General features: G+C 43.1%; 1 protein-coding gene across 2 annotated transcripts in view; it reads right to left on the reverse strand.

Annotated features, from left to right (window-relative positions):
• Nucleotides 1–11,771: 11,771 nt before the first annotated feature.
• The window catches only part of LOC139547151 (DDB1- and CUL4-associated factor 6-like), a 69,171-nt gene continuing 53,556 nt past the window's right edge, over nucleotides 11,772–27,386 (reverse strand). For both annotated transcript variants that reach the window (XM_071356202.1, XM_071356203.1), the window contains 9 exons: nucleotides 25,831–26,056; nucleotides 25,274–25,518; nucleotides 24,708–25,089; nucleotides 24,513–24,542; nucleotides 23,605–23,743; nucleotides 19,300–19,456; nucleotides 18,912–19,000; nucleotides 18,326–18,431; nucleotides 11,772–17,748 (listed from right to left, as the gene is read on the reverse strand). In XM_071356202.1, the coding sequence (XP_071212303.1) occupies nucleotides 17,690–17,748; nucleotides 18,326–18,431; nucleotides 18,912–19,000; nucleotides 19,300–19,456; nucleotides 23,605–23,743; nucleotides 24,513–24,542; nucleotides 24,708–25,089; nucleotides 25,274–25,518; nucleotides 25,831–26,056 (1,433 nt within the window). In that variant the 3' untranslated portion in view covers nucleotides 11,772–17,689. The remainder of the gene's footprint in view (nucleotides 17,749–18,325; nucleotides 18,432–18,911; nucleotides 19,001–19,299; nucleotides 19,457–23,604; nucleotides 23,744–24,512; nucleotides 24,543–24,707; nucleotides 25,090–25,273; nucleotides 25,519–25,830; nucleotides 26,057–27,386) is intronic.

Raw genomic sequence — 27,386 nt, forward strand, 5'->3', positions numbered from 1 at the left:
GTTGATAAAACGTTTACTTGAGACAGGAGAACAAGTGGAGACATAGGACGAGGTGGATAATTTTATAATAAGGCCGTTTTATTCAAGTGTAAAGATATCAGGCAAAAACGTGCACGGCCCCTTTCTGTCAGATTCTTATGAAATCGTCGGAGAAGAGGCCGCTCTAAGCAGTACATACAGATTATATAGGCAACAAGCAAAGTAGGTTGATCTTGTCGTCTGGCCTTCCGATTGGTCGATCTGGGTCGTGGGTAGTCCTGCTCGTACCCGGTGTCTACGTTCCATTGGTTCTTGACATAGTTCTTTGTCTGGAGCTCCAACCCTGAGTTGTGTGTGTCTGAGTGATTGTCATGGGGGAGGGGAGTTGTGGGTGTCGTGCATGTGTCCAATGAGTCCAGCATATGTCCAATAGAAAGAGGGAGTGTGTATATTATGTCATCCATAGCTAATGTTGAGAAGTTGTCAAAACAAGTTACCAATATCTAATACAATTCCTTACAAATCCCCCTCTTCACGTCTCACAAGAGACGTGACATAAAGTATATAAAAAGACAAAACTAAAGGATAAAATTTGTCAGAAGACAAATTTTTGATTCCCTCTCTTCACGTCTCACAAGAGACGTGACATAAAAGTATCTTAGTCCTCAAATAGATAAACAGGTCCAGCTTCCCCATCATCAAGCAATGGGAACATTTGGGCCCTTTCCTGATTAGGGTCTATTGCGGCAGTGATAACACGGCTAACAAGCGTGCGCGCACATGGAATGCAACAGCATCCACAAAGTACAAGAATGGCCGCAAGAACAGAAATTGATACTAGGATGGAGGAAACCAGCGTCTTATATTTACCAAAGGCATCCATCCATGAGTCCCACATAGAAGTGTCCACTCCAGAATGCTGTTTCATCTTACCATTAAGGGTAGGAAGTCCCTCCAATGCTACAGTCAGACTCCCATTCGTAGCTGTGTTGTTGGGAATTAAAGTACAACACTGTTCACCAAACATTGCACAGACCCCCCCCCGTTCAGCCAATAACATATCAACCGCGATTCTATTTTGAAATGCCATCAGGGACGTAGCTGCCAATTGTCCATGGACCGCCTCAAAGCCTTGTTGATTCCAATTGCCCAGTTTCTGGACATTAAAATGAATGTAGTTAATTCTGTCCACATTTTTACTAACTGTTCACCACCAACAGACAGAAGATTCAAACCCAGCTGTCACTTGGTCCACCAGTTTATATTCATCTGGCACCCCCTAGGGACACCAATAGCATCAATGTAAGTTGAGTCGTAAATGAGCAAGGACCAAAAAGGAGACCACTCCAATAACTACACCTGGAGTGGCCAACCACACATTAGTAAACCAAAAAAACGAGAATATGTTAAACCCTCAGGCCCATCCCTCTATACAACCTGTACCAGGTGGGCTCGTCGCCACCCGGGAACTTCAAACCTTCACAACAGGGAGGACAAACATCACTTTTTATTCATTCAACAACATCAACTACAGCAAACCAAGGGTCCTCCTCTGTCAGCCCACTCTCCTGCGGAAGCTTGTTTTCGTATCAGCCTCTCCAACTGGAGCATCAAGCAACGGCATCATACCAGAGGCCCCTTACACATCTGTAACAAACTTCTTCAAACAAGGTATGATACAGGCAATACAGAAATGAAAAACAACAACTATTGTCAGAAATCCAGTAATCATCATTGCAGTGTACTTACCAAAACAACCACCCAGCCAGGGGAACAGTCCACTCTCCTCCACACCTGCAAGACCCTTCATCTCCACTGATAACCTTGCCAACCCACTCAGAGCTTTTGAAATGCTCCCATCCGGACTAGTATTGTTAGGAACAAACGTGCAACACTGTTCTACAATCTTGTTACATACACCTCCCTGGTTGGCCAGACTTATGTCTAGTGTTAGTCTATTGTGTCTACTGGTTTGAGAGGTAGCATCCAATTGTTCAGCCATCCCTGTAAGTCCTTTGTGGGTGTGTTTAACAAATCATCATTAATTATAGTAGATATAATTGATCCAGACCTTTTGTTTTAGCATCAACAATAGCTGGGCCAATGATGGGCATCAGATGCCACAGGCCATCATTCCTGTTTAATGTCTGGAATTCGGGGGGGACCCCTATTGGGACCCCCAACAGGTTGGTGTGCATGTTATCTGTACCCTCGGACCAAGGAGCGTCACGTTTCTGCCGTCTCCTGGGTTGGTACCGAGTCTCTGTGTCATGTGCAGCTCCCAGAAGTTGATTAGCTATAACCTCAATAATAGGCAATGGTGGTATCAGACTGGCCAAAACACATGAGCAACGACAATTTCCTTTCAAAATGGGGTCAACCGCCTGGCAGGTCCACACATCCACCATACATCAGCAACACCTCTAGTTAATAGTGGCATTAGTGATGCAGTTTGTAGTAGGGAGCCTCCCATAGTCCACACCCCTACCTGTACCAGTGATACAGCTGTAACATCCTCCATATGCCTTAACTCCCCACGGTACCTTCTGGGGAGGTACTTCTGGGAACACAAGACTCAGAGTTTTACACCGGGTTGAATTTGGCTTGAACTTTCCAATATGCACATCCAACCTTCCACATTACTTAGGGCAAATGGGTGAGCAGCCAGAATAGGTCTGGCATGTCCACATACGACACAGTCCTTTCTATTTATTGTTTTGTAGGCCAACCACATATTCTCCCTTTCCTCATATTCAGTTTAAGTCCCCAATTGGTCACTATCTGAGATGTCTTTTACATTTATTACCTGTACCAGATTGGAGAGCTTAGGTGATGGCGTGGGACTTGGTCTTGAAGTGGTGGAGGAGGCCGGCTGAACCCTGGTCCGTTAGAACTGGTGGTGGTTCTGGCAACACTGTGATGGTAACATCCCCATCGTATCCTAATCAGACAGCTCAGGACTGCAAGCAGTCCTGTAAAACCCCACCCTCTCCCAAAGAACACATCATCAGCCAGAGGTCAAACAACACTTTCACTTCTATGAACGTACACAGTGAGGAAAGGTCGGGGTCAGGGAATTTTCATTAAGGAGTTGACCCCCGAGCTTTATTAGCAACAGTTCTTCTCCTTAACTCTGTGATCATTCGGCAGTGTCAGTGTGTCTCACCCTCCAAGTGCGATATGCCCCCAGGTCGAGTGAATCACCTTCTCCTTTAATTCACCTGCAACGCATAAAATCCTGGACATACAGATTTGGTTAACCACCAGTTTCTCATTTGTTTTATCTGATTATATATTTAACTTCTATACCTATTTGTTAGCTATAATTTTGAATTTTACATTAGTTTATTTTCCAATAGGCCCCATCCTATCCTAGACCACAATGTACCCCTCCCCCGTTTGATACCTGGCTCTGGCCAGGTATCAACCTTACCTACTCTAAATAATGACTTAGTACATTATAATATAGAAACGTCCCATTCATTCGCCGCATATCCAATTCTCCCTTGGGCGTACATTCATATCTATTTTTTTCCAATTCTCTGTCAAGTGACTTATCTACTTTAAAATGTATCTGTGCTGCTTATATATGTTAAACCCTTTCTCTCCTTTCTTATTTCACAGCCTACCTTGCTCATTTCCCGGTCCACCCTCCCCACTCTACTCTCAAACCTTCAAAGTCTCAACAGTGCGGGGTAGACCCATCTGTCTGCCTTTTTCTAATAATAGTCAATAACAACTATGTGTTCTTTTGCAATATTAACTAAGTGTCTCACTGTTTTGACTTTATCTATCCCAAATGGATTTAAAATAACAACATGTCTTATAGTGTAAATCTCTAAAGTCCTTACATAACCTTAATAAACCTATCTCTATCTTCTAATGGCCAAAACAAATGCTAACCTTATGGTCAAGAGTTATAAACTAGTATCCCAAATGACACAAATTCATTATTCCCACTACATTCTCCCGTGAGTGATCAAGTCACCGGAAAATGCAATGAAAATAGGTCAAAAAGGTTACACCTACATTCGTGTTCCATACCATATCTAGGCATACCAAAAGAACCCTTTATCTTCTCAAAGTCCCCTGCCTAAATAAAACTCAGAAAGTAAAACTCCTATTCCAATATGAGTGTATTCTTTTAAGATATCTTGTCTCTGGGAACACGGAAAACCCCTTAACCCAAACGTTTACCACAAAAACAAAACCTAATAATTATGATAATACCCTTAAATCATTCGTTCTAAATTTCCCCGATGTTTCATGTAACACAACTGTGATAAACGTGTACTGTCCCTTTAAAAACTCCCTGCCAGCCATACCAGGTTGCGAGTCGTTCATTGTTCCCCATAATGAAAACAGATCACGTTTAGAATACGTTTACTTATTGTTCGAATTCTCTGGTGTTACCTAAACAAAAACCAATAACTTTCAGCAACTTTTGAAAAGTATCTCAAAGCGATAATGTACACATTTTCCCTCTAAATGACACAACCAATTTTCTCTAGCATAATTTAATACGACCACACCCGGTGGGGAAAGTACACATTTTATCCCGTTCCTCCTATAATACTCAATGCTAAATTCAAAGTTGTGGTTAAATATATGGATTTGCCAATCATTATCAAATGTTAAATATACAGGTTTAGTACTTTTATCAAATAGATTAGTATAGTTCAAATAAAGATATGCGTTTACTAGCGCTCAACCTGTGTTCAGAACGCAGCAACTAGCCAATATAATACCAAAAATGACTGTCTTATTCCTGCCTCTAGGCAAAACATCTAGTTACCCCAACTAAGTTTGGCAGCAAAACTATCGTATAAGTAAAATCGACTTCTCAACTTTCTCCATTCCAAAGTGTAAACTTACCATATACTTCGCTAAATTTATATCGCATGTCACCCAATCCATAACAATAATATCATTAGTCTGTAAATTTAACCTGAATAAGTTATTAAACGTATTCTCTCTACTCCGAATTGGTTTTAAGTTTTTTCTCTGTCACCAGCACTCAAACAGGCTCCTGGGAGACCGTTGAGTGCTGCAATACTGCCATCTTCTGTCCATTCTCTGTATAGCTCTCCACCCCCAAACTATCCTAAGAGTTATGAGTGTGTGGAGTAATATCACAAATAAGGGGCCAGATACCCCTAGTCTTGCCCAGGGAGGGAGAAATGTCCCTCTAAATGGGCGAGGTTCCTTTTTCAGGGGAGGCGGAGTTTGATGCCGCATCCCCTGAGTCAGGAATGTCTTCATTTGGAATCGGATTCAAGCTGTTTAAATCAGCTCTGACTTCTGTCAGTGTTCTAGAAGGGATTGGGGCTGGAGTGCAATGTGTGAGGTGGTGCCAAGGTGCGCCTGATTTACCTTTGACCTGGACTGAGTGTGAAGTAACCTCCCTCACTTCGTACTGTCCAGTCCACCTGGGTTCTAGCCACTTTCTCTTGTGGACTTTTACCCCACCCAGTCACCAATTTTTTTTTTTTTTACCTTCAGTGATGGCGGATCTCCTGTCAGCTTCCCCATTTGGACCTTGTGAATCTGTGTGGAGAGAGCTGCAGAAAGTTCCGTCAATTATCAGACATTACAATTTGTTATACATCAAGGGCGGGCATATGACCTCCCTCCCTTGGTGGACCGAGCATAATTCTTCCAACCATTATCTCATGAGGAGAGAGATGGGTGCCTGCACCTGGAGAGGCTCTCATGGCCAGCAACGCCAGGGGCAGGGCTTCAACCCAAATCAACTTCAAACCTGCACATACATTTGATTGGCGCGTTCCACGAGACTTTTGAGATTGTGGCCTGTACACTAACCCAAACTTGTGTACAATACCCAATCTTTCCTCCACCTGTCTCAGGTGTTGGTTACTGAAATGGGACCCGTTTGTCGGATCTGATTTGCCTTGGAACTCCATACCTTGGTATGAGTTCGGTTTGGAGCCACTTAATGATCGATTTTGCATCCTCCCTTGCTGTTGGCATTGCCTCAACCCATTTAGAGAACCTGTCTACCATAACTAACAGGTACCTATTTAGAGAACCTGTCTACCATAACTAACAGGTACCTTTTTCCATTTGTCACATTGTCTTGCCCCATATCTGTGTAATCTATGCTGATGTCCTGCTAACCCATTGTGGTCCAACAGTATGGACTGCTCCATGAGCATACGCTGAGTCGGTGTAGATGTTTACAGTCTTTCCTTCAGCTCTTTCCAGAGCTTGTGTCAACCCTATGAATACAGTTAACTGGGCTGATGCAGGTGTGTGATGATGGCAGATTCCAAGGTCACGTGTGACCTGTCTGGAAGCTGCTGCACCATTGCGTATGCTGCTATGTTCCCTTCCTCTCCTCTATAGCAGCATCCATCTGTGTATAACCATAGGTCCGGGTTGGTGAGTGGTTCGTTCCCCAGGTCAGGTCTCAGTTTCAGTTCTTGTGCAGCTCTTTCTGCACAGGAGTGGGGCAGACCTTCTTCAGCATTGAGTGCGTCTGCCATGTTTTTTTCAGTGTTGACATGTGATGTGTGATTGTGTGCATTTATTCTGGTGGTGCACTTAGCCCATCACTGGCCAAAACTAACAATGTATCTCTGGTGCTGACACAGTCTTATCTCTGGTGTCTGTCTCCCCCTTGTGTACAAAGAATGTTATTGCTTTATGTTTGGCGAATTAATTAAATACTTTCCCAAAGTATTTCGGCAATATCCTTTTGGAACACTCTACTAGTATTATCTAGCGCTTCTATTTTAAATATAATAATAATTTTAGGAACTATTTTCAAACAGTTATTATTCGTTTTCACTTTTTCGATTATTTAAATACTTTGCCAAAACATTTCAGAAATGTCCTTTCGGGACATTATATTAGTATATTCAAGCGTTTCTAGAATAAATATTTAATTAATTCTAGGACTCATTTTTCTCAAAAACGAATTAAAAAACTGAAAACTCAAAAACTAACTTAATTAATTAAATACTTTCCCAAAGTATTTCAAACGTGTCCTTTTAGGACAATATATGGTGTATCCTAGCGTTTCTAGAATAATTATCAAATTAATTCTAACCCTTAAGGATTTACCAACAGCACGAGAGGGAAAAATCAGGTCAACTTATCAGCAGAAAATAGCTGCTTCTCTGACCCGGCGGTCACTTCCAACACAGCCTCAACTTAGCATATGGCTAATTATTAGCAATCGGCCTCGTGGAACGTTCAATCACTCACATTGATTTGGCGTTATCGACTTGTCTCGGTTCTGCTCATGCAACTTATTTCATCGATTCCTCACTGGTATATCAGACTACTTGGAATACATTTCAGCATTTAATTCCTCACTGTTATCAGACTACTTGGAATACATTCAGCATAGCCTTCTGTCTACTGGAATGCCAACTCCAGTAGGCTCAGGTTCGCTATTACCACAATTCCTCACTGTTATATCAGACTACTTGGAATATATTTCAGTTAATTCCTCACTGTTATCAGACTACTTGGAATACATTCAGTTAATTCATTTAATTCCTCACTGTTATATCAGACTACTTGGAATATATTTCAGTTAATTCCTCACTGTTATCAGACTACTTGGAATACATTCAGTTAATTCATTTAATTCCTCACTGTTATCAGACTACTTGGAATACATTCTAATTCCTCACTGTTATCAGACTACTTGGAATGGGATTTTTAACGCAGATATCCTTACAGCATGCCTTAAATTCTAGACAATTCCACATAAATTTAGCAACAATTCACACTCACCTCAGTACTCCTGATCATAATTTAGATATTGGCTATTATACAATATGCAGATTTTGATTAAACCGGCTCTGCTTACCTTAATATTTTCGAGCTCTTTGATCAGTTTCCTGGGTGAGTTGAATCCCCGGCAGCTCCTTTTCAGGTCACCCGTCTCTCTGATCCGTCTCTCACTTGTCTCTTTTCTCTATCAACTTTTTATGGACCGAATTCAGAGAAGAAAACCATCCTCTGCTACCAATTTGTTGATAAAACGTTTACTTGAGACAGGAGAACAAGTGGAGACATAGGACGAGGTGGATAATTTTATAATAAGGCCGTTTTATTCAAGTGTAAAGATATCAGGCAAAAACGTGCACGGCCCCTTTCTGTCAGATTCTTATGAAATCGTCGGAGAAGAGGCCGCTCTAAGCAGTACATACAGATTATATAGGCAACAAGCAAAGTAGGTTGATCTTGTCGTCTGGCCTTCCGATTGGTCGATCTGGGTCGTGGGTAGTCCTGCTCGTACCCGGTGTCTACGTTCCATTGGTTCTTGACATAGTTCTTTGTCTGGAGCTCCAACCCTGAGTTGTGTGTGTCTGAGTGATTGTCATGGGGGAGGGGAGTTGTGGGTGTCGTGCATGTGTCCAATGAGTCCAGCATATGTCCAATAGAAAGAGGGAGTGTGTATATTATGTCATCCATAGCTAATGTTGAGAAGTTGTCAAAACAAGTTACCAATATCTAATACAATTCCTTACATATTTTAATACTATATTCATTATTTTAGTCATTGATGATGAATGTATTTGAATAACTGTATTGAAGTTAATTGATCTGGTGGCAGGTAGCCTAGCGGTTAAGAGTGTTGGGCCAGTAACTGAAAGGTTGCTGGTTTGAATCACGAGCTGACTAGGTGAAAAATCTGTCATTGTCCCTTGAGCAAGTCAATTATCCCTAATTTGTCCTGTAAGTCTGCTAAATGACAAGAATGTAATTAAAAATAATGTTTGTACATGAATTTATGCTGGGCAACCTCTTTTATCTTGTGTATAATTCAATTAAATAAACTGTTTGAAGTGAAATACTCTATATACAGTTGAAGTCGGAAGTTTACATAGACCTTAACCAAATACATTTAAACTCAGTTTTTCACAACTCCTGATATTTAATCCGGATTAAACGGATTAAAGTGCAGGCATGCAGTGACCACAGTGACCGAGGTAAAGACAGTTTCAAGTTGGATATTCGACTTATATTCACGCTTTCAAACCACTTGAGCCACAGACTCCAAATAAGTGTCATGATGTTGGAAAAATTGTGCACAACATTGCACAGGTCTTATTTTCACGATTTGGACATTCATTCACTTTCCAAAGCGAATTAACATGTCTAAATGTGAGCAGCATTTTGTATTCCTAGTTGAATTAGTTAGGGAGCGTAAACAAAGTCAAACTTTTTTTTACTATAGAATTTCAATAGCTCCTTGGTCATGTGACCTACTGACTTCAAACAAGGTTCAGAATGTACACTCAGTGGGCCTACACATTGCACACCCTTTAGTTTGTCCATTTTCATCTCACTCAATTTTACAGGAATTGTTTTAACTTTCACATTTAAATAGCTCCTTGGTCATGTGACCTACGGACTTCAACATAGGTTCAGAATGTACACTCAGTGGGCCTACACATTGCACATTCTTTAGTTTGTCCATTTTCATCTCTTACGTTTTTACATAACAGCCTCTTGAACCTAGACTTGGTGCCCTGGTACCACTTGCCGTGCGGTAGCAGAGAGAGTCTATGACTAGGGTGGCTGGAGTCTTTGACCATTATTAGGGCCTTCCTCTGACACCGCCTAGTATAGAGGTCCTGGATGGCAGGAAGCTTGGCCCCAGTGAGGTACTGGGCTGTTCGCACTAACCTCTGTAGTGCCTTGCGGTCGGAGGCCGAGCAGTTGCCATACCAGGCAGTGATGCAACCAGTCAGGATGCTCTCGATGGTGCAGCTGTAGAACTTTTTGAGGATCTGAGCACCCATGCTAAATCTTTTCAGTCTCCTGATGAGGAATAGGCTTTGTCATGCTCTCTTCACGCATGTCTTGGTGTGTTTGGACAATGATAGTTTGTTGGTGATGTGGACACCAAGGAACTTGAAGCTCTCAACCTGCTCCACTGCAGCTCAGTCGATGAGAATGGGGCGTGCTCGGTCCTCCTTTCCTGTAGTCCACAATCATCTCCTTTGTCTTGGTCACGTTGAGGGAGAGGATGTTGTCCTGGCACCACACGGCCAGGTCTCTGACCTCCTCCTTATAGGCTGTCTCATCGTTGTTGGTGATCAGACCTACCACTATTGTGTCATCGGCAAACTTGATGATGGTGTTGGAGTCATGCCTGGCCATGCAGTCATGAGTGAACAGGGAGTACAGGAGGGGACTGAGCACGCACCCCTGAGGGGCCCCCGCGTTGAGAATCAGCGTGGTGGATTTTTTTGTTACCTACCCTCACCACCTGGGGGCGGCCCGTCAGGAAGTCCAGGATCCAGTTGCAGAGGGAGGTGTTTAGTCCCAGTGTTCTTAGCTTATTAATGAGCTTTGAGGGCACTATGGTGTTGAATGCTGAGCTGTAGTCAATGAATAACATTCTCACATAGGTGTTCCATTTGTCCAGGTGGGAAAGGGCAGTGTTGAGTGCAATAAAGATTGCATAATCTGTGGATCTGTTGGGGCGGTATGCAAATTGGAGTGGGTCTAGGGTTTCTGGGATAATGGTGTTGATGTGAGCCATCACCAGCCTTTCAAAGCACTTCATGGCTACAGACGTGAGTGCTACAGGTCAGTAGTCATTTAGGCAGGTTACCTTAGTGTTCTTGGGCACAGAGACTATGGTGGTCTGCTTGAAACATGTTGGTATTACAGACTTAGTCAGGAACAGGTTGAAAATGTCAGTGAAGACACTTACCAGTTGGTCAGCGCATGCTCAGAATACACGTCCTGGTAATCCGTCTGGGCCTGCGGCCTTGTGAATGTTGACCTAAAGGTTTTACTCACATCGGCTACAGAAAGCGTGATCACACAGTCATCTGGAACAGCTGAAGCTCTCACGCATGCTTCAGTGTTACTTGCCTCGAAGCGAGCATAGAAGTAATTTAGCTCTTCAGGTAGGCTCGTTTCACTGGGCAGCTCGTGGCTGTGCATCCGTTTGTAGTCCCTAATAGTTTGCAAGCCCTGCCACATCCGACGAGCGTCGGAGCCGGTGTAGTACGATTCAATCTTAGTCCTGTATTGATGCTTTGCCTGTTTGATGGTTCGTCGAAGGGCATAGCGGGATTTCTTATAAGCTTCCGGGTTAGAGTCCCGCTCCTTGAAAGTGGCAGCTCTACCCTTTAGCTCAGTGCGGATGTTGCCTGTAATCCATGGCTTCTGGTTGTGGTATGTACGTACGGTCACTGTAGGGACGACGTCATCGATGCATTTATTGAGGAAGCCACTGACTGATGTGGTGTATTGCCATGCCATATATTATCCCTTTAATGTAAGAAACAACAGCCTGATAGCAGCAAGACAGATACGGAAATCAAACAAGATTACAGTATTTTATGCTTCTGCATTAATGTAATTAGATTAATGACCCAACATGCATACATGGGAACATACTACTCCATTCAGTCTGTCTAGTTCACTGAGCTGACAACAATCCGGCTTCTTTTCTTCCCCATACACAATGCACATAGCTTTCGCACGAGCTAAACAATGAGAGAGTGTGTGTGACCTTGGGTCAGTGTCTGGGGATAACTAATTCAACCCCTGGAGGCTTAAAACCTAACTAACCTTGTTAAGGGCTTTGATTCAGTTGTTTGACTTTAAAATGTATGCCAAACAACTCTGCACAAGGACTACTTTTGATAATTTCAAATTTTACAGAATTATGGTAAAATTTCCCACTGGTTTGTATGTGACCATGTTATCCAAAAACTCAGATATTTGCTCTGAATTAAGATTCAAAGATGTATGCTGAAGGAATGGGGTGTCAGCTATGACATGGCACCTTGAGTTTGAAAAAATATTTTGTTTATTGAACTACAGTAAGTGAAATGGATCTATACCCGGAAACAGAATTAGGGTAACGGAATTACATCATGGGTCCCTGATCTGTACTACACAGAAAAGCATCATTATGAATGTGAATGTCATTCTCCTCATGTTTCACAAATTTGAACAGCAGAGCACACTAGAGTACAGTGCAGTACAATACAATACAGAACAGGAGAGCGGAGTTCAGTGCAGTAGCATTGTCTTACGTTAGTTAGCGTTTATAGTTGCCTATAATCTAAGAATTTACAATCAACAAAATAAAAGCTAAACAGTCAGGCCCCCATTGATTTTGTTAAATTGAGCATAAGTAATATAGCTAGTGGGAAGCTGCTATAGACCACCAAGTGTTAACAGTCAGTATCTGGATAATATGTGTGAAATTCTTGATAATGTATGTGATATCAACAGAGGTATATTTTCTGGGTGATTTAAATATTTCATCAAGCTGCCGACTTAAAAAGCTTCAAACTGTAACCAGTGCCTGCAACCTGGTTCAGGTCATCAGTCAACCTACCAGGGTAGTTACAAACAGCACAGGAATGAAATCATCAACATGTATTAATCACATCTTTACTAATGCTGCAGAAATTTGCTTGAAAGGAGTATCCAGATCCATTGGCTGTAGTATATCACAATATAGTAGCAATATCTAGGAAAACCAAAGTTCCAAAGGCTGGGCCTAATATAATGTATGAGAGGTCATACAAGAGGTTTTGTAGTGATTTCTATGTTGTTGTAAATAATATTTGTTGGTCCATGGTGTGTAATGAGGAGCAAACAGACGCTGCACTTGACACATTTATGAAATAGCTTATTCCTGTTACTAACAAGCATGCATCCACTAAGAAAATGACTGTAAAAATGGATAAATCCCCGTGGATTGATGAGGAATTGAAAAATTGTATGGTTGAGAGGGATGAGACAAAATGATTGGCAAACAAGTCTGGCTGCACAACCAATTGGCAAATCATGTGACTAAACTGAATAAAAAGAATAAGAAACTACACTATGAAACAAAGAAAAACGACAAAGAAAATTTTAGTCGAAAACACAAACTCATTAAATCAGATGGCTCCCGAGTGGCGCAGGCACTGCAACTCAGTGCAAAAGGCATCACTACAGTCCCTGCATCGAATCCAAGGTGAATCACATTTGGCCATGATTGGGGGTCCCATAGAGCGGCGTACAATTGGCCCAGCGTTGTCCGGGTTTGGCCAGGGTAGGCCGTCATTGTAAAGAACAATTTGTTCTTAACTGACTTGCCTAGTTAAATAAAAGGTTAAATAAAAAAAATATTGCCAACTACTTTAATCGTTTTTTCGTTGGCAAGATTAGCAAACTTAGGCATGACATGCTAGCAACAAATGCTTACACTACACATCCAAGTATATCTGACCAAATTATGAAAGACAAGCATTGTAATTTTGAATTCCGTAAATTGAGTGTGGAAGAGATTAAAAAATTGTTGTCTGTCAACAATGACAAGCGACCAGGGTCTGACAACTTGGATGGAAAATTACTGAGGATAATAGTGGATGATATTGCTACTCCTATTTGCCATAATTTAAATGTAAGCCTACTAGAAAGTGTGTGCCCTCAGGCCTGGAGCAAAAGTAATTCCGCTACCTAAGAATAGTAAAGCCCCCTTTAATGGCTCAAAAAGCCGACCAATCAGCCTGTTACCAACCCTTAGTAAACTTTTGAAAAAAATAATGTTTGACCAGATACAATGCTATTTCAAAGAAAACAAATTGACAACAGACTTTCAGCACGCTTATAGGGAAGGATATTCAACAAGCACAGCACTTACACAAATTACTGATGATTGGCTGAGAGAAATTAACCATAAAAATATTGTGGAGGCTGTTTTGTTAGACTTCAGTGCGCCTTTTGACATTATCGATCATAATCTGCTGATGGAAAAACTTGTGTTGTGGCCTGCTATATTGTGGATAAAGAGCTACTTATCTAACAGAACACAGAGGATGTTCTTGAATGGAAGCCTCTCCAACATAATCCAGGTAAAATCAGGAATTCCCCAGGGCAGATGTCTTGGTCCCTTACTTTTTTCAATCTTTACTAACGACATGCCACTGGCTTTGAGTAAAGCCAGTGAGTCTATGTATGCTGATGACTCAACACTATACACGTCAGCTACTACAGTGACTGAAATGACTGCAACACTTAACAAAGAGCTGCAGTTAGTTTCATAATGGGTGGCAAGGAATAAGTTAGTCCTAAATATTTCAAAAACTAAATGCATTGTATTTGGGACAAATCATTCACTAAACCGTAAACCTCAACTAAATCTTGAAATAAATCATGTGGAAATTGAGTAAGTTGAGGTGACTAAACTGCTTGGAGTAACCCTGGGTTTGTAAAGTGTCATGGTCAAAACATATTGATACAACAGTATCTAAGATGATGAAAAGTCTGTCCATAATAAAGCGCTGCTCTACCTTCTTAGCAGCACTATCAACAAGGCAGGTCCTACAGGCCCTAGTTTTGTCGCACCTGGACTACTGTTGTCGCGTGTTCAGGTGCCACAAAAAGGGACTTAGGAAAATTGCAATTGGCTCAGAACAGGGCAGCACAGCTGGCCCTTGGATGTACACAGAGAGCTAACATTACAACAGTACAACATTAGAGCCATAAATACATGGAACTCTATTCCACATTAAGTAACTGATGCAAGCAGTAAAATGAAATTTAAAAACAATATAAAAATACACCTTATGGAACAGCGGGGACTGTGAAGCAACACAAACAGACGGACACACACGATAACATACGCACTATACACACACATCTTTTGTATTGTAGATATGTGGTAGTGGTGGTGTAGGGGCCTGAGGGCACACAGTGTGTTGTGAAATCTGTGAATGTATTATAATTTTTTAAAATAGTATAAACTGCCTTAATTTTGCTAGACCGCAGGAAGAGTAGCTGCTGCCTTGGCAACAGATAATAGGTAATACATACAAATACACATGTGGGCTCTCTACATCCCTGTAGAGGTACAGCTAGCCTGATTCAAAATCTGAACGTGCTGCTTTAGTTAACTTCTCTGTGTGCTTTCAAGCACATACTGATCAGAGACCAGGCTATGGTTACCGTCCCTTTTTAAAACCCTGTGGTTATCACATATTGAACACGTTACACATTCTTAATCACTTTATTAGAGCACCAGTTCTCACCCTGAGAGAATAACTGTGTATCCTGTTAGCTAATGTGGGTGTGTATTAGTATGGTTTACCTCCAAAAACAGAGTTATTTATATCTGTGTTTGTCTGTGTCACTGTCCGAGTATGGTAATACATTGTAAGAGCAAAGCAATACTCCAGAATTTGAGGTATTGTCAACTTTTAATTTCCACTGACTTTTTTTTTTACTGTTGTATTAACGTTTTTTGTTATACACACCAGAAGCCTTCTGTGTTTTAGTTTGCTGGGAAACAATGTTTGACATGCCTCCCAAATTCAGTTGAATCATGTCCATGTCTTGCAATCCTCCGCAACCAATTAAATGTCTTAGAATGCCATGGTTGGGACTTGCGTGTCAGTATGTGTGAGTGTATAGAAGGGTCGCATTATAGAGTAAACAGGGGCCATACCGCGTTAATGCTTCAGCCAACAGCTACCAAAACAAGCCATCTGTCCTGTGGCCTGGGCGACATTCAGAATCCCTAAACTGTTGGATGGATGCTTCAACAGTGCCAAGATGAGAGTTCCGTCTTGTGTAATCACTGTCATCACAAGAACTACGTATACCTTTGAGACATACTAACAAACCCAGCAAAAAGAGGAACTACCTTTTCAACAACAAAATGGTTTACTTAAAGCATAATTATGTTTACATGCATAACTGCAAGTACAGTATAAACATTTGAGTTCTCAGCCTTGCGCTACAAACAAGAAATCACACCTTAACACTGATCAAAGCTCATTTGCTCCTGACAAAAATAATATTGCACTTTTAAACTTCCTCACGCACATGTCATCTAAATAATATCCACACATTATATATATATATATATATATATATATACACACACACGTATATACAGTTGAAGTCGGAAGTTTACATACACTTAGGTTGGAGTCATTAAAACTTGTTTTTCAACCACAAATTTCTTGTTAACAAACTATAGTTTTGGCAAGTCGGTTAAGACATCTACTTTGTGCATGACACAAGTAATTTTCCCAACTATTGTTGACAGATTATTTCACTGTATCACAATTCCAATGGGTCAGAAGTATACATACACTAAGTTGACTGTGCCTTTAAACAGCTTGGAAAATTCCAGAAAAGTATGTCATGGCTTTAGAATCTTCTGATAGGCTAATTGACATAATTTGAGTCAATTGGAGGTGTACCTCGATGTATTTCAAGACCTATCTTCAAACTCAGTGCCTCGTTGCTTGACATCATGGGAAAATCAAAAGAAATCAGCCAAGACTTCAGGAAAAAATTGTAGACCTCAACAAGTCTGGTTCATCCTTGGGAGCAATTTCCAAACGCCTGAAGGTACCACGTTCATCTGTACAAAGAGTAGTATGCAAGTATAAACACCATGGGACCACGCAGCCGTCATACCGCTCAGGAAGGAGACGCGTTCTGTCTCCTAGAGATGAACGTACTTTGGTCCCAGAACAACAGCAAAGGACCTTGTGAAGATGCTGGAGGAACAGGTACAAAAGTATCTATATCCACAGTAAAACGAGTCCTATATCGACATATCCTGAAAGGCCGCTCAGCAAGAAATAAGCCACTACTCCAAAACCACCATAAAAAAGCCAGACTACGGTTTGCAACTGCACATGGGGACAAAGATCGTACTTTTTTGAGAAATGTCCTCTGGTCTGATGAAACAAAAATATAACTATTTGGCCATAATGACCATCGTTATGTTTGGAGGAAAAAGAGGGAGGCTTGCAAGCCGGAGAACACCATCCCAACCGTGAAGCACGGGGGATGGCAGCATCATGTTGTGGGGGCGCTTTGCTGCAGGAGGGACTGGTGCACTTCACAAAATAGATGGCATCATGAGGAAAGACAATTATGTGGATATATTGAAGCAACATCTCAAGACATCAGTCAGGAAGTTAAAGCTTGGTCACAAATGGGTCTTCCAAATGGACAATGACCCCAAGCATACAAAGTCCTGACCTCAATCCCATAGAACATTTGTGGGCAGAACTGAAAAAGCGTGTGCGAGCAAGGAGGCCTACAAACCTGACTCAGTTACACCAGCTCTGTCAGGAGAAATGGGCCAAAATTCACCCAACTTATTTTGGGAAGCTTGTGGAAGGCTACCCGAAACATTTGACCCAAGTTAAACAATTTAAAGGCAATGCTACCAAATACTAATTGAGTGTATGTAAACTTCTGACCCACTGGGAATGTGATGAAAGAAATAAAAGCTGAAATAAATGACTCCACTATCATTCTGACATTTCACATTCTTAAAATAAAGTGGTGATCCTAACAGACCTAAGACAGGGAATTTTTACTAGGATAAAATGTCAGGAATTGTGATAAACTGAGTTTAAATGCATTTGGCTAAGGTGTATTTAAACTTGCAACTATAACTGTATATATATATATATATACACACACACACACACACACACACACACACATATGTCTGGCTTTGCGCTTGCATTCACACACTTTTTTCCTCAAATGCAGTTCTCATACAGACACACCAGTAAGAAAGTCATCTTAAAAAAGAAGAGCTAAAAATGTAACTAATGCTCAGATAAAGAAATATTCTACATAATACTTGTACAAATCTCAAGATCTTCAAGTGCTTTTTTAGAGCAAAATAAAAATTGTGTTTTCTTTTTCAAATAAAATGTTGTCCGGGCAGCTACTGCTCATCCTCGTTCTCCTGTCCAGAACCTTCTGAGCGGTCACCCTCCAAGCGATCTGAGGACAAACAAAGTGAGTGTGTGAAAAAAAACTGAAATCAGCATTTCTTATTTGACAAGTCCAGGTAGTTCCTCCCTATTTCAGTCAGTTTGTTTTCCATTTTGTGCCTGATGAACACAACCCTAAACCCATTTCCTACAGTACCCAGCTTGTGGGGTCTACAGTGTAAGTTGCATAACTGGTTGCTGGTAATTGAGTAGTCTGGGTACCAGTCTAACATTTCACTCCATGTACTCTGTCATTTGTCAAAGGGACTGACTGGCCTTTCGTTAATCTCAACATTGAATATACAGCTGGATTTTGTGCGAATTACAGAGTACAAGGAGTGGAATGTAATAGCTGAACAGAGACCCACACCCACTCAACCAGGCTAGAAATTGAGTGGGTGAACCAGTAAATCTCACAGTGGTAAGAGGCTTACTCAAAGCAGGCTCAAGGGTCCCAAAGTACATCAAGAAGAACATAAATACTTCCACATGCACTTTCTATTGGTTCATTAGTCAACTGCCTTTCCAAAACACCATAAAAATAAACTACTAGCAAAATGTAACTGAGAATGTGTGTGTGTGTGTACCCGTTCTTATGTGATTAAGGGAGGCCAGCATTCGCAGCATGAAGGAGGCGGGGACTGTGATGGTGTTCCTGGTCTCCTCAAGCATCAACTCATTACGCGTGATCACCTGAGAGAAAAAGGGAAAGAGGGAGATAGAGAGGAAGGTAAAATAAAGCAAATGATACCAGTAAATCAGAAGCATCAAATGATACCAGTATATCAGAATGATCAAAGAGAATGTGATTTCTTTCATACTCGGAAGTTGGGAGTGGGACTGGTGAGAGCGGTTGAAGGGTAAGGGAGGACGGAAAGGGGTAACGTGGGTGCGGGAATAGAAAAGGTAATAGGGAGGGGTGAAAAAAGGGAGAAGAGAGAGGGGGTGATGAGGGAGGGTACAGGGAGGAGGGCAGGGAGGGATAGGTAGGTCTCCTGGGGCAAGGCGTCTCCAGTCAGCTGTTGTGAGAGCTCTTGTAGAGGACCAGAGGACTCTATGCGGAAGTCTCACACAGTGGGGAATCCAACCCCCTCAACTGGTGAGACAGAGAAGTGAACCCCAGACTACCCGCTGTCTGTCACTAACGTTGAATCAATCGTTTAGCAAACGTACCTCATCAGCTAGGACTCTGTTAAAAGACGGGGACGCCTCCAGAGGTGACCAGATCTTAATGTCGTAGTCGATCCCTGACGAGGCAAGAACTGGAACAGACAGGAGACAAACTTTTGGCAATAGGGTACGACAATTAAGGGGTAGGAGGTGTGACATCATTGGCTCTTTATACAAGGCTGAAAATGTAGCTAAGAAACTCACCGGGTGTGGTTGAGGTGTAGAGGTGAGACTAGGGTAGGTGTGTGTTAATCATTGGGGTTACAGAGGTGTGGGTGTATACTGTAGGTGTGGCTCTAGATATAGAAGTGTAACTCACTGGGGTCATAGAGGTGTGGCTGTAAGCGGGTAGGGGTGTGGTTGAAGGTGTATGGAGTGTACAGTAACTCACTGGGGTCGTAGGGGTGCGGCTGGAGACAGTTGACTACGTGATTGTCGGCCTCCAGCAGCATCAGGTGCTCGCCCGTGTGTCTGTCCCAGATGAAGATGTGGCCACAGTCTGAACCACTCATCACAAAGTTGTTCCCCCAGAAACACGACTCCTTGATCTACAGACAGCACACAGAAATAACTGGAGACAAAGGAACTATAAATGCTTTCAAAGCATCTTGAAACTTATAATATACACTGCTCAAAAAAATAAAGGGAACACTTAAACAACACAATGTAACTCCAAGTCAATCACACTTCTGTGAATCAAACTGTCCACTTAGGAAGCAACACTGATTGACAATAAATTTCACATGCTGTTGTGCAAATGGAATAGACAAAAGGTGGAAATTATAGGCAATTATCAAGACACCCCCAATAAAGGAGTGGTTCTGCAGGTGGTGACCACAGACCACTTCTCAGTTCCTATGCTTCCTGGCTGATGTTTTGGTCACTTTTGAATGCTGGCGGTGCTTTCACTCTAGTGGTAGCATGAGACGGAGTCTACAACCCACACAAGTGGCTCAGGTAGTGCAGCTCATCCAGGATGGCACATCAATGCGAGCTGTGGTTTGCTGTGTCTGTCAGCGTAGTGTCCAGAGCATGGAGGCGCTACCAGGAGACAGGCCAGTACATCAGGAGACGTGGAGGAGGCCGTAGGAGGGCAACAACCCAGCAGCAGGACCGCTACCTCCGCCTTTGTGCAAGAAGGAGCAGGTGGAGCACTGCCAGAGCCCTGCAAAATGACCTCCAGCAGGCCACAAATGTGCATGTGTCTGCTCAAACGGTCAGAAACAGACTCCATGAGGGTGGTATGAGGGCCCGACATCCACAGCTGGGGGTTGTGCTTACAGCCCAACACCGTGCAGGACGTTTGGCATTTGCCAGAGAACACCAAGATTGGCAAATTCGCCACTGGCGCCCTGTGCTCTTCACAGATGAAAGCAGGTTCACACTGAGCACATGTGACAGACGTGACAGAGTCTGGAGACGCCGTGGAGAACGTTCTGCTGCCTGCAACATCCTCCAGCATGACCGGTTTGGCGGTGGGTCAGTCATGGTGTGGGGTGGCATTTCTTTGGGGGGGCCACACAGCCCTCCATGTGCTCGCCAGAGGTAGCCTGACTGCCATTAGGTACCGAGATGAGATCCTCAGACCCCTTGTGAGACCATATGCTGGTGCGGTTGGCCCTGGGTTCCTCCTAATGCAAGACAATGCTAGACCTCATGTGGCTGGAGTGTGTCAGCAGTTCCTGCAAGAGGAAGGCCCGTTCCCCAGACCTGAATCCAATTGAGCACATCTGGGACATCATGTCTCGCTCCATCCACCAACGCCACGTTGCACCACAGACTGTCCAGGAGTTGGCGGATGCTTTAGTCCAGGTCTGGGAGAAGATCCCTCAGGAGACCATCCACCACCTCATCAGGAGCATGCCCAGGCATTGTAGGGAGGTCATACAGGCACGTGGAGGCCACACACTACTGAGCCTCATTTTGACTTGTTTTAAGGACATTACATCAAAGTTGGATCAGCCTGTAGTGTGGTTTTCCACTTTAATTTTGAGTGTGACTCCAAATCCAGACCTCCATGGGTTGATAAATTTGATTTACATTGATCATTTTTGTGTGATTTTGTTGTCAGCACATTCAACTATGTAAAGAAAAAAGTATTTAATAAGAATATTTCATTCATTCAGATCTAGGATGTGTTATTTTAGTGTTCCCTTTATTTTCTTGAGCAGTGTATATTATATACACACTAACGTACGCTAACCCCATTCCGTACAAATGTGAGTTAGTTTACGTTACCGGTCAAAAGTTTTACAACACCCCCAGTTCCAAGTCCAGTGAGTAACCTGAAATGGTACAAAAGGTAAGCGGTAAACTGCCAGAGGTAAAAAAAAATATATTATAATAATAAAGTTTTACCCAAAAAACTGAAAAATAACGTACATTTCAGAGTAAAAAAAAAAAAATGCCTTTAGGGAACAAGTAATGGGTTAACAACTTACAGCTGCTCTGCAGCAATGGAAGTAAATTAAGCCTTGAAAGTAGATGCTAACAATTCCTACAGGTATCCAAACTTTTGTTGATTACTCACAAACCCTCTGTCTGTATAAAAGCAGTGTCGGAACAGACTGTGTTACTACACACTCTTAAGCATTATTTAGACAGTATTGTACTGCAGGAAGTAGTATATTGCTATCATAATGGCGAGAAAAAGGCTATTAACAAAGGAAGACAGACAGACCATTATAACCCTTAAAAGCGTAGGTCTTTTCTTTAGAAAAATTGCAAAGATAGCCACGGTGTCGGTACAGCTTCCTACACCATCAAAAGGCACTTGGAAACTGGAGGAAACTGACAGGAAGAGGTCTGGCAGACCCAAAGCCACAACAGAATCAGAAGACACACGTTTCTGAGAGTCAACAGTTTGCGTGATAGGCGGCTCACAGGACAACAACTTCAAGCACAGCTTAACACTGGTTGAAGAAAGCAAGTCTCAGTTTCAACAGTGAAGAGAAGACTTCGAGCTGCAGGTTTGACAGATCGAGTGGCAGTAAGAAAGCAAAATAAGAAAAAGAGACTTGTCTGGGACATGAACCACTGCTAGTGGACCACTGAAGACTGGACTACTGAAGACTTGAAATCTTCTGTTCATCACGCAGGGTTTTTGTACGCCATCGAGTAGGCTAAAGGATGGTTCCTCAGTGTGTGACACCAACTGTCAAACATGGAGGAGGAAGCGTGACGGTCTGGGGCTCTTTTGCTGGATCCAGAGTCAGCGACTTGCAGAGAGTGAGTGGCACCCTGAACCAAAATGGCTACCACAGCATTTTGCAGTGCCATGCAATACCCACCGGTGTACACTTAGTTGGTCAGGGGTTCATCCTACAGCAAGATAATGACCCAAAACATACCTCTAGGCTATGTCACAACTACCCTAGAAGAAAATAACAAGACTGTAGGCTTCAAATCACGGAATGGCCAGCACAGTCTCCGGACTTAAACCCCATCGAGCTGGTTTGGGATGAACTGGGCAGAAGGGTGAAAGCAAAGCAACCTACAAGTGCAACACATTTGTGGGAACTTCTGCAACAGCGTTGGGAAGAACTATACAAACAATATTTGATTTCCATTGTAGAAAGAATGCTACGAGTGTGTTCGGCTGTTATGTCTGCAAAAGGTGGCTACTTCGCCCAGGGAGCCATCGATCTCCTCTCTCTCCTTCTCTTATCTCTCTCGTGTTGTGTGTAAACAATGAGTAGGTCAGGTAATAAGCTTAGTCTAAGCTGGCTATATAACCAAAGGGTATAATCTACATTTTTCTCCAGGGTTTGTAGGGTTTCATTCATTCATTGGTTGTTGCATCTCTGGTGTTGCCTGTTACCCTCGTGACATCAGTACGTACCTACCAGGGATAATGTAGCTAATAGCTTTCCTCTTAGTGAATGGTGGTGGTACACACATGCATATACAGTGGGGAGAACAAGTATTTGACACACTGCCGATTTTGCAGGTTTTCCTACTTACAAAGTATGTAGAGGTCTGTAATTTTTATCAAACAACAATTACTTAAAAATCATACAATGTGATTTTCTGGATTTTTGTTTTAGATTCCGTCTCTCACAGTTGAAGTGTACTTATGATAAAAATTACAGACCTCTACATGCTTTGTAAGTAGGAAAACCTGCAAAATCGGCAGTGTCTCAAATACTTGTTCTCCCCACTGTACATGCTCACATGAATAGTGTTTCACAACAGTGCCCATCACACCCACAAGGCTTAATCCTGCTGGTGAAAACTACAAACACCACATCCTGTAGACTACAGTAGAGTCTCAGGGGGGGTTGCTTGGACTCATGGGAGCTGTAGTTTTGGAAGTTAAAGTTCTTCAATGAGCACTGCACTGCTTGCAGGTTAGATGTTATAGTTGTGGACACAGACGTTACCTGATCAGCCTATCTCCTACCGCTGATCCTCTGAAATTACATCTATGTTTACAAGCTAGAACCGCCACTGTGTGTGTGTGTGTGTGTGTGTGTGTGTGTGTGTGTGTGTGTGTGTGTATATATATATATTTATCGAATTCTATTAAACCGGGAGGATAGTTCATTCAGCAGCTGGGATCCCTCTCTACATCTGGCACAGGATCAGTTTGTTGCTCTTCGCATTAGGTTTTCAGTAGGGGTTGGCGTAGGGGGAAGCTGATCTAGAGTCAGCTGGAAACGTGCGACCAGAAGTCGAGAAGTGAAGATTAGTGTACCATAGTCCTGGAGTTGCGGTGGCCCTTGTAGACCATTTTTACTGAGGGTCTCCTGATATTCTGTGTCTCACTCTCCTCCATCTCTCTCCTCTCCTTCCTCCGACGAAACAGTTCCTGGATACGGGCCGCAGCTGAGCGTCTGTGACACACACAAGCACACGTTATACACAGTATTGACAGTAAAAATCTTTCACTCTACCTTCAGAGAGGAAAGTGAATTCTGAGCGTCATGCTGGTTCACCCCTCGATGATGCTGAAGCAACCAAAACAGCACTTGGGAAAATAATCAGCAAAACAAAGCGGCAAATACTACTCACATGCCACGCTAACTGACCGTCACCAGTCCTCTACAACCTCAACAACCCTACACATACTGTAGAGAAGACAATGTCCTTATTTCACTTCACACTGTAGATAATATCTATCTCCTCTCTCTCCTTCTCTTATCTCTCTCGTGTTGTGAGTAAACAATGAGTAGGTCAGGTAATAAGCTTAGTCTAAGCTGGCTATATAACCAAAGGGTATAATCTACATTTTTCTCCAGGGTTTGTAGGGTTTCATTCATTCATTGGTTGTTGCATCTCTGGTGTTGCCTGTTACCCTCGTGACATCACTACGTACCTACCAGGGATAATGTAGCTAATAGCTTTCCTCTTAGTGAATGGTGGTGGTACACACATGCATAAGCATGCTCACACGAATAGTGTTTCACAACAGTGCCCATCACACCCACAAGGCTTAATCCTGCTGGTGAAAACTACAAAACACCACATCCTGTAGACTACAGTAGAGTCTAAGGGGGGGGGGGGGGGGGGTTGCTTGGACTCATGGGAGCTGTATTTTTGGAAGTTAAAGTTCTTCAACTGCTTGCAGATTAGATATTATAGTTGTGGACACACAGACGTTACCTGATCATCCTATCTCCTACCGCTGATCCTCTGAAATTAGATCTATGTTTATAGCAGAATCATTAACAGTACATGACCACAAAGAACAAGAAAAAAGGTTTTCTCACGACAATATACAGAGGATGTGACATTAAATGGGATACTCAACAACAACATATCAAAATACTGTGTGTGTTGTAGTGCTGCAGTCCGTACCTCTGTCCCTGTCCTCCTCTGTACCTCGCAGAGGGGATAAGAATTGGGTCGTCATCACTGTCGTCTGAGTCCTGGTGGCTACGGGAGGGTTGACCCTGTCCTCCCGGTCCCGTTGGAACCCCCTGCCCCCCTGGACCCCCATGCCCCCCCTCCCCCACAGGCTCCTCTCTCCTGCACCCCCCAGTGGTGTCCTCCGCACCCATACCCTGGCTCCTCTCCAGGGGCGTGGCAGTCACACTATCCCCCACAGAGGAGGCTTGTGCTGTGGCCTGGGCCTGCATGGAGCCCTGGGTGCTGGAGAAGGAGGCACCCCCAGCCTCACACAGTGGGTCTGTGTGGGAAGCTGCAGACCTGCTCTGGCCGGAGGTTTCCGACACAGCCACTGGTATTGAAGGAGGGGAGGAAGGAAGAGAGATGTGGTCAGTATGAGGCTCAGTTGTCTAGGTGTCGGCAATACGGCAGAACTAGTGGAACTAATGCCGCTTTCCTGATCAGTGCTACACATGGAATCCCATAGAGGATAGTAACACTAACAATCATGGCCACTAGGCCACTCCAGTCCTCACCCTGCTCTGAGGCAGAGCTCTCTGCCAAGGGCCCTTCCCTGGTCTGGGCGGCCCCTGCTGCCTCTGACGGTTTGGACTCTCCACTGGAGGCTCCGCTGCCCCTGGAACTGGAGGCTCCGCTGCCCCTGGAACTGGAGGCTCCGCTGCCCCTGGAACTGGAGGCTCCGCTGCCCCTGGAACTGGAGGCTCCGCTGCCCCTGGAACTGGAGGCTCCGCTGCCCCTGGAACTGGGAGCTCTGCGGCTCCTGTAGAGAACAGGGGGTGGGCAAAGGAGGGAGGGTAAGAGTCGGTCTCAAAGAACAACATTCCATCACCAAGATGAGACACTTGATTTCAATTTGTGAATATTCGTTTGATGAGTAAAAATCTGGGAACATCAAGGGTCGGTTTCCCTCGATGTTCAGTATTCTGCTCTCCATTAAGAATTTCCATTGAGCGTGCCTTTTAGTCCAGCAGCAGGCTTAATCTGGGTCTGTACAAATCACCTCCTAAAGTTTGAATAGTGTGAAGTTGTGCTTCTGGCTTTCTAAGCAGTGTAGTCGGAGTCGCACGCTCACCACTCGTCAGTGAAGTCCAGTTTGATGGTGCTGGTGGTGGTTCCCTCAGTGCTGTAGTGTAGACTCAGGACGGGTTCTGCCGTGCTGGCTCGGCTACCTCCAGGTCCAGTACTGCTGCTGGGTGCCCCGGACCCAGACGAGGTTCCAGTTACACTGGCAGACGCAGACAGAGTTTTCACTTTGACTGAACTCGCTCCAGCACTCACACTCACAGCTTCTGATGCTCCTGAGAGGGAGAACACACACACACACACAGAGACACAGACAGATAGAGAGAGACAGAGAGAGAGAATGAGAGGAAGAAATGGAGGGAGAAAGAGTGATTATTGCATAATATACAGTATATGACAATAGTTTTGCCTGGTTACCAAAATAAAAACCACTATAGTGATTAGGGTTGCAAAAATTCCAGGAACTTTCAATAAATTCAGTTGTTTTTCCAAAATCCTGGTTGGAAGATTCCCAGAATTAGGAGGCAATAAGCAGGAAATACAGAATCCTCCAAGCAGAATTTCTGGAAAACCAGGGAATTTATTGAACATTGTGTGGAATTTTGCAACCCTACTCGCGACTATACATTTTCAACAGAGTTATTCATCGTTGTGTTTCCATGTTAGGTGTTACAGTACATTTCAGAATTGAGGACAAAACAATATTGATTAGTTGCTTTTGAAATAGTGTGTAGAGACTAATACCAATTTAGCAAATAGATAAAACCACTTTGTATTCCATTTCAGTGTTAGCACTTTGCATAATGTAGTCTGTATTTATGCTAGCTAAAAACATGTCAAATAGATTATATTTTATAAGACAGGTACACGGTTTTGTTTTTTATTATACAGGACAATCTAATGCGATGGTAACATGCAGCATTGTTATTTTAGGTAGGTCAATGGCAATGCAAAAAAAGCTGTACTCCTCTGTGCTGCATTGTACACTCACCTCCTACTAACTGTGTTACACAAGAAAGTTTCTGTGAAAGTTTTCAAGATTCATTCCATACATAGAGGAAGAGAGGAATGCTATCCACCAATCCACAGCAGCAATACATACAGTGATTCATATACTTTCAAAAAACGTGAGGTGCACTTGGTTAGATTTAACTTGCCCATCACAATGGTGACAATAGAAGAAATGGAAGCGTGAAGCTAAATCAAAGCTAAATCAAGCTAAATCAAGCGCACCCCTTTAGTATTTGACAGTATTTGACCCAGATTTGAACCAAAACGTCACACAGGTGAGAGGGGAACACCACAAAGATACAGGGGTTAAATGTAAGCCTGTCGAACTACCACCCCACACAACAGTTCATCACAAAGCAGTTTGGAATGTCACTGTCATCCTAGGGCCTATTGCGTTGTTCTGTAAAAAAAAGAAAAAAAAGAAAGCCAATACAGGAGACGATCGCATTGAGAGGGAACAGTTTGAGCGTGAGATGATCTACAGCACGGCTGTGACTGAGTGAAAAGCCAGGAGGACAGCAAGATTGCATCAGGGCCAGGTTTGGAGCCCAGGGGCACGTGCCCTGTGTGTCCGTTCATAAATACGGCCCTGGA

The sequence above is a fragment of the Salvelinus alpinus genome, chromosome 20 (assembly GCF_045679555.1).
Source record: "Salvelinus alpinus chromosome 20, SLU_Salpinus.1, whole genome shotgun sequence".
In the NCBI taxonomy this organism is placed as follows: Eukaryota; Metazoa; Chordata; class Actinopteri; order Salmoniformes; family Salmonidae; genus Salvelinus; species Salvelinus alpinus.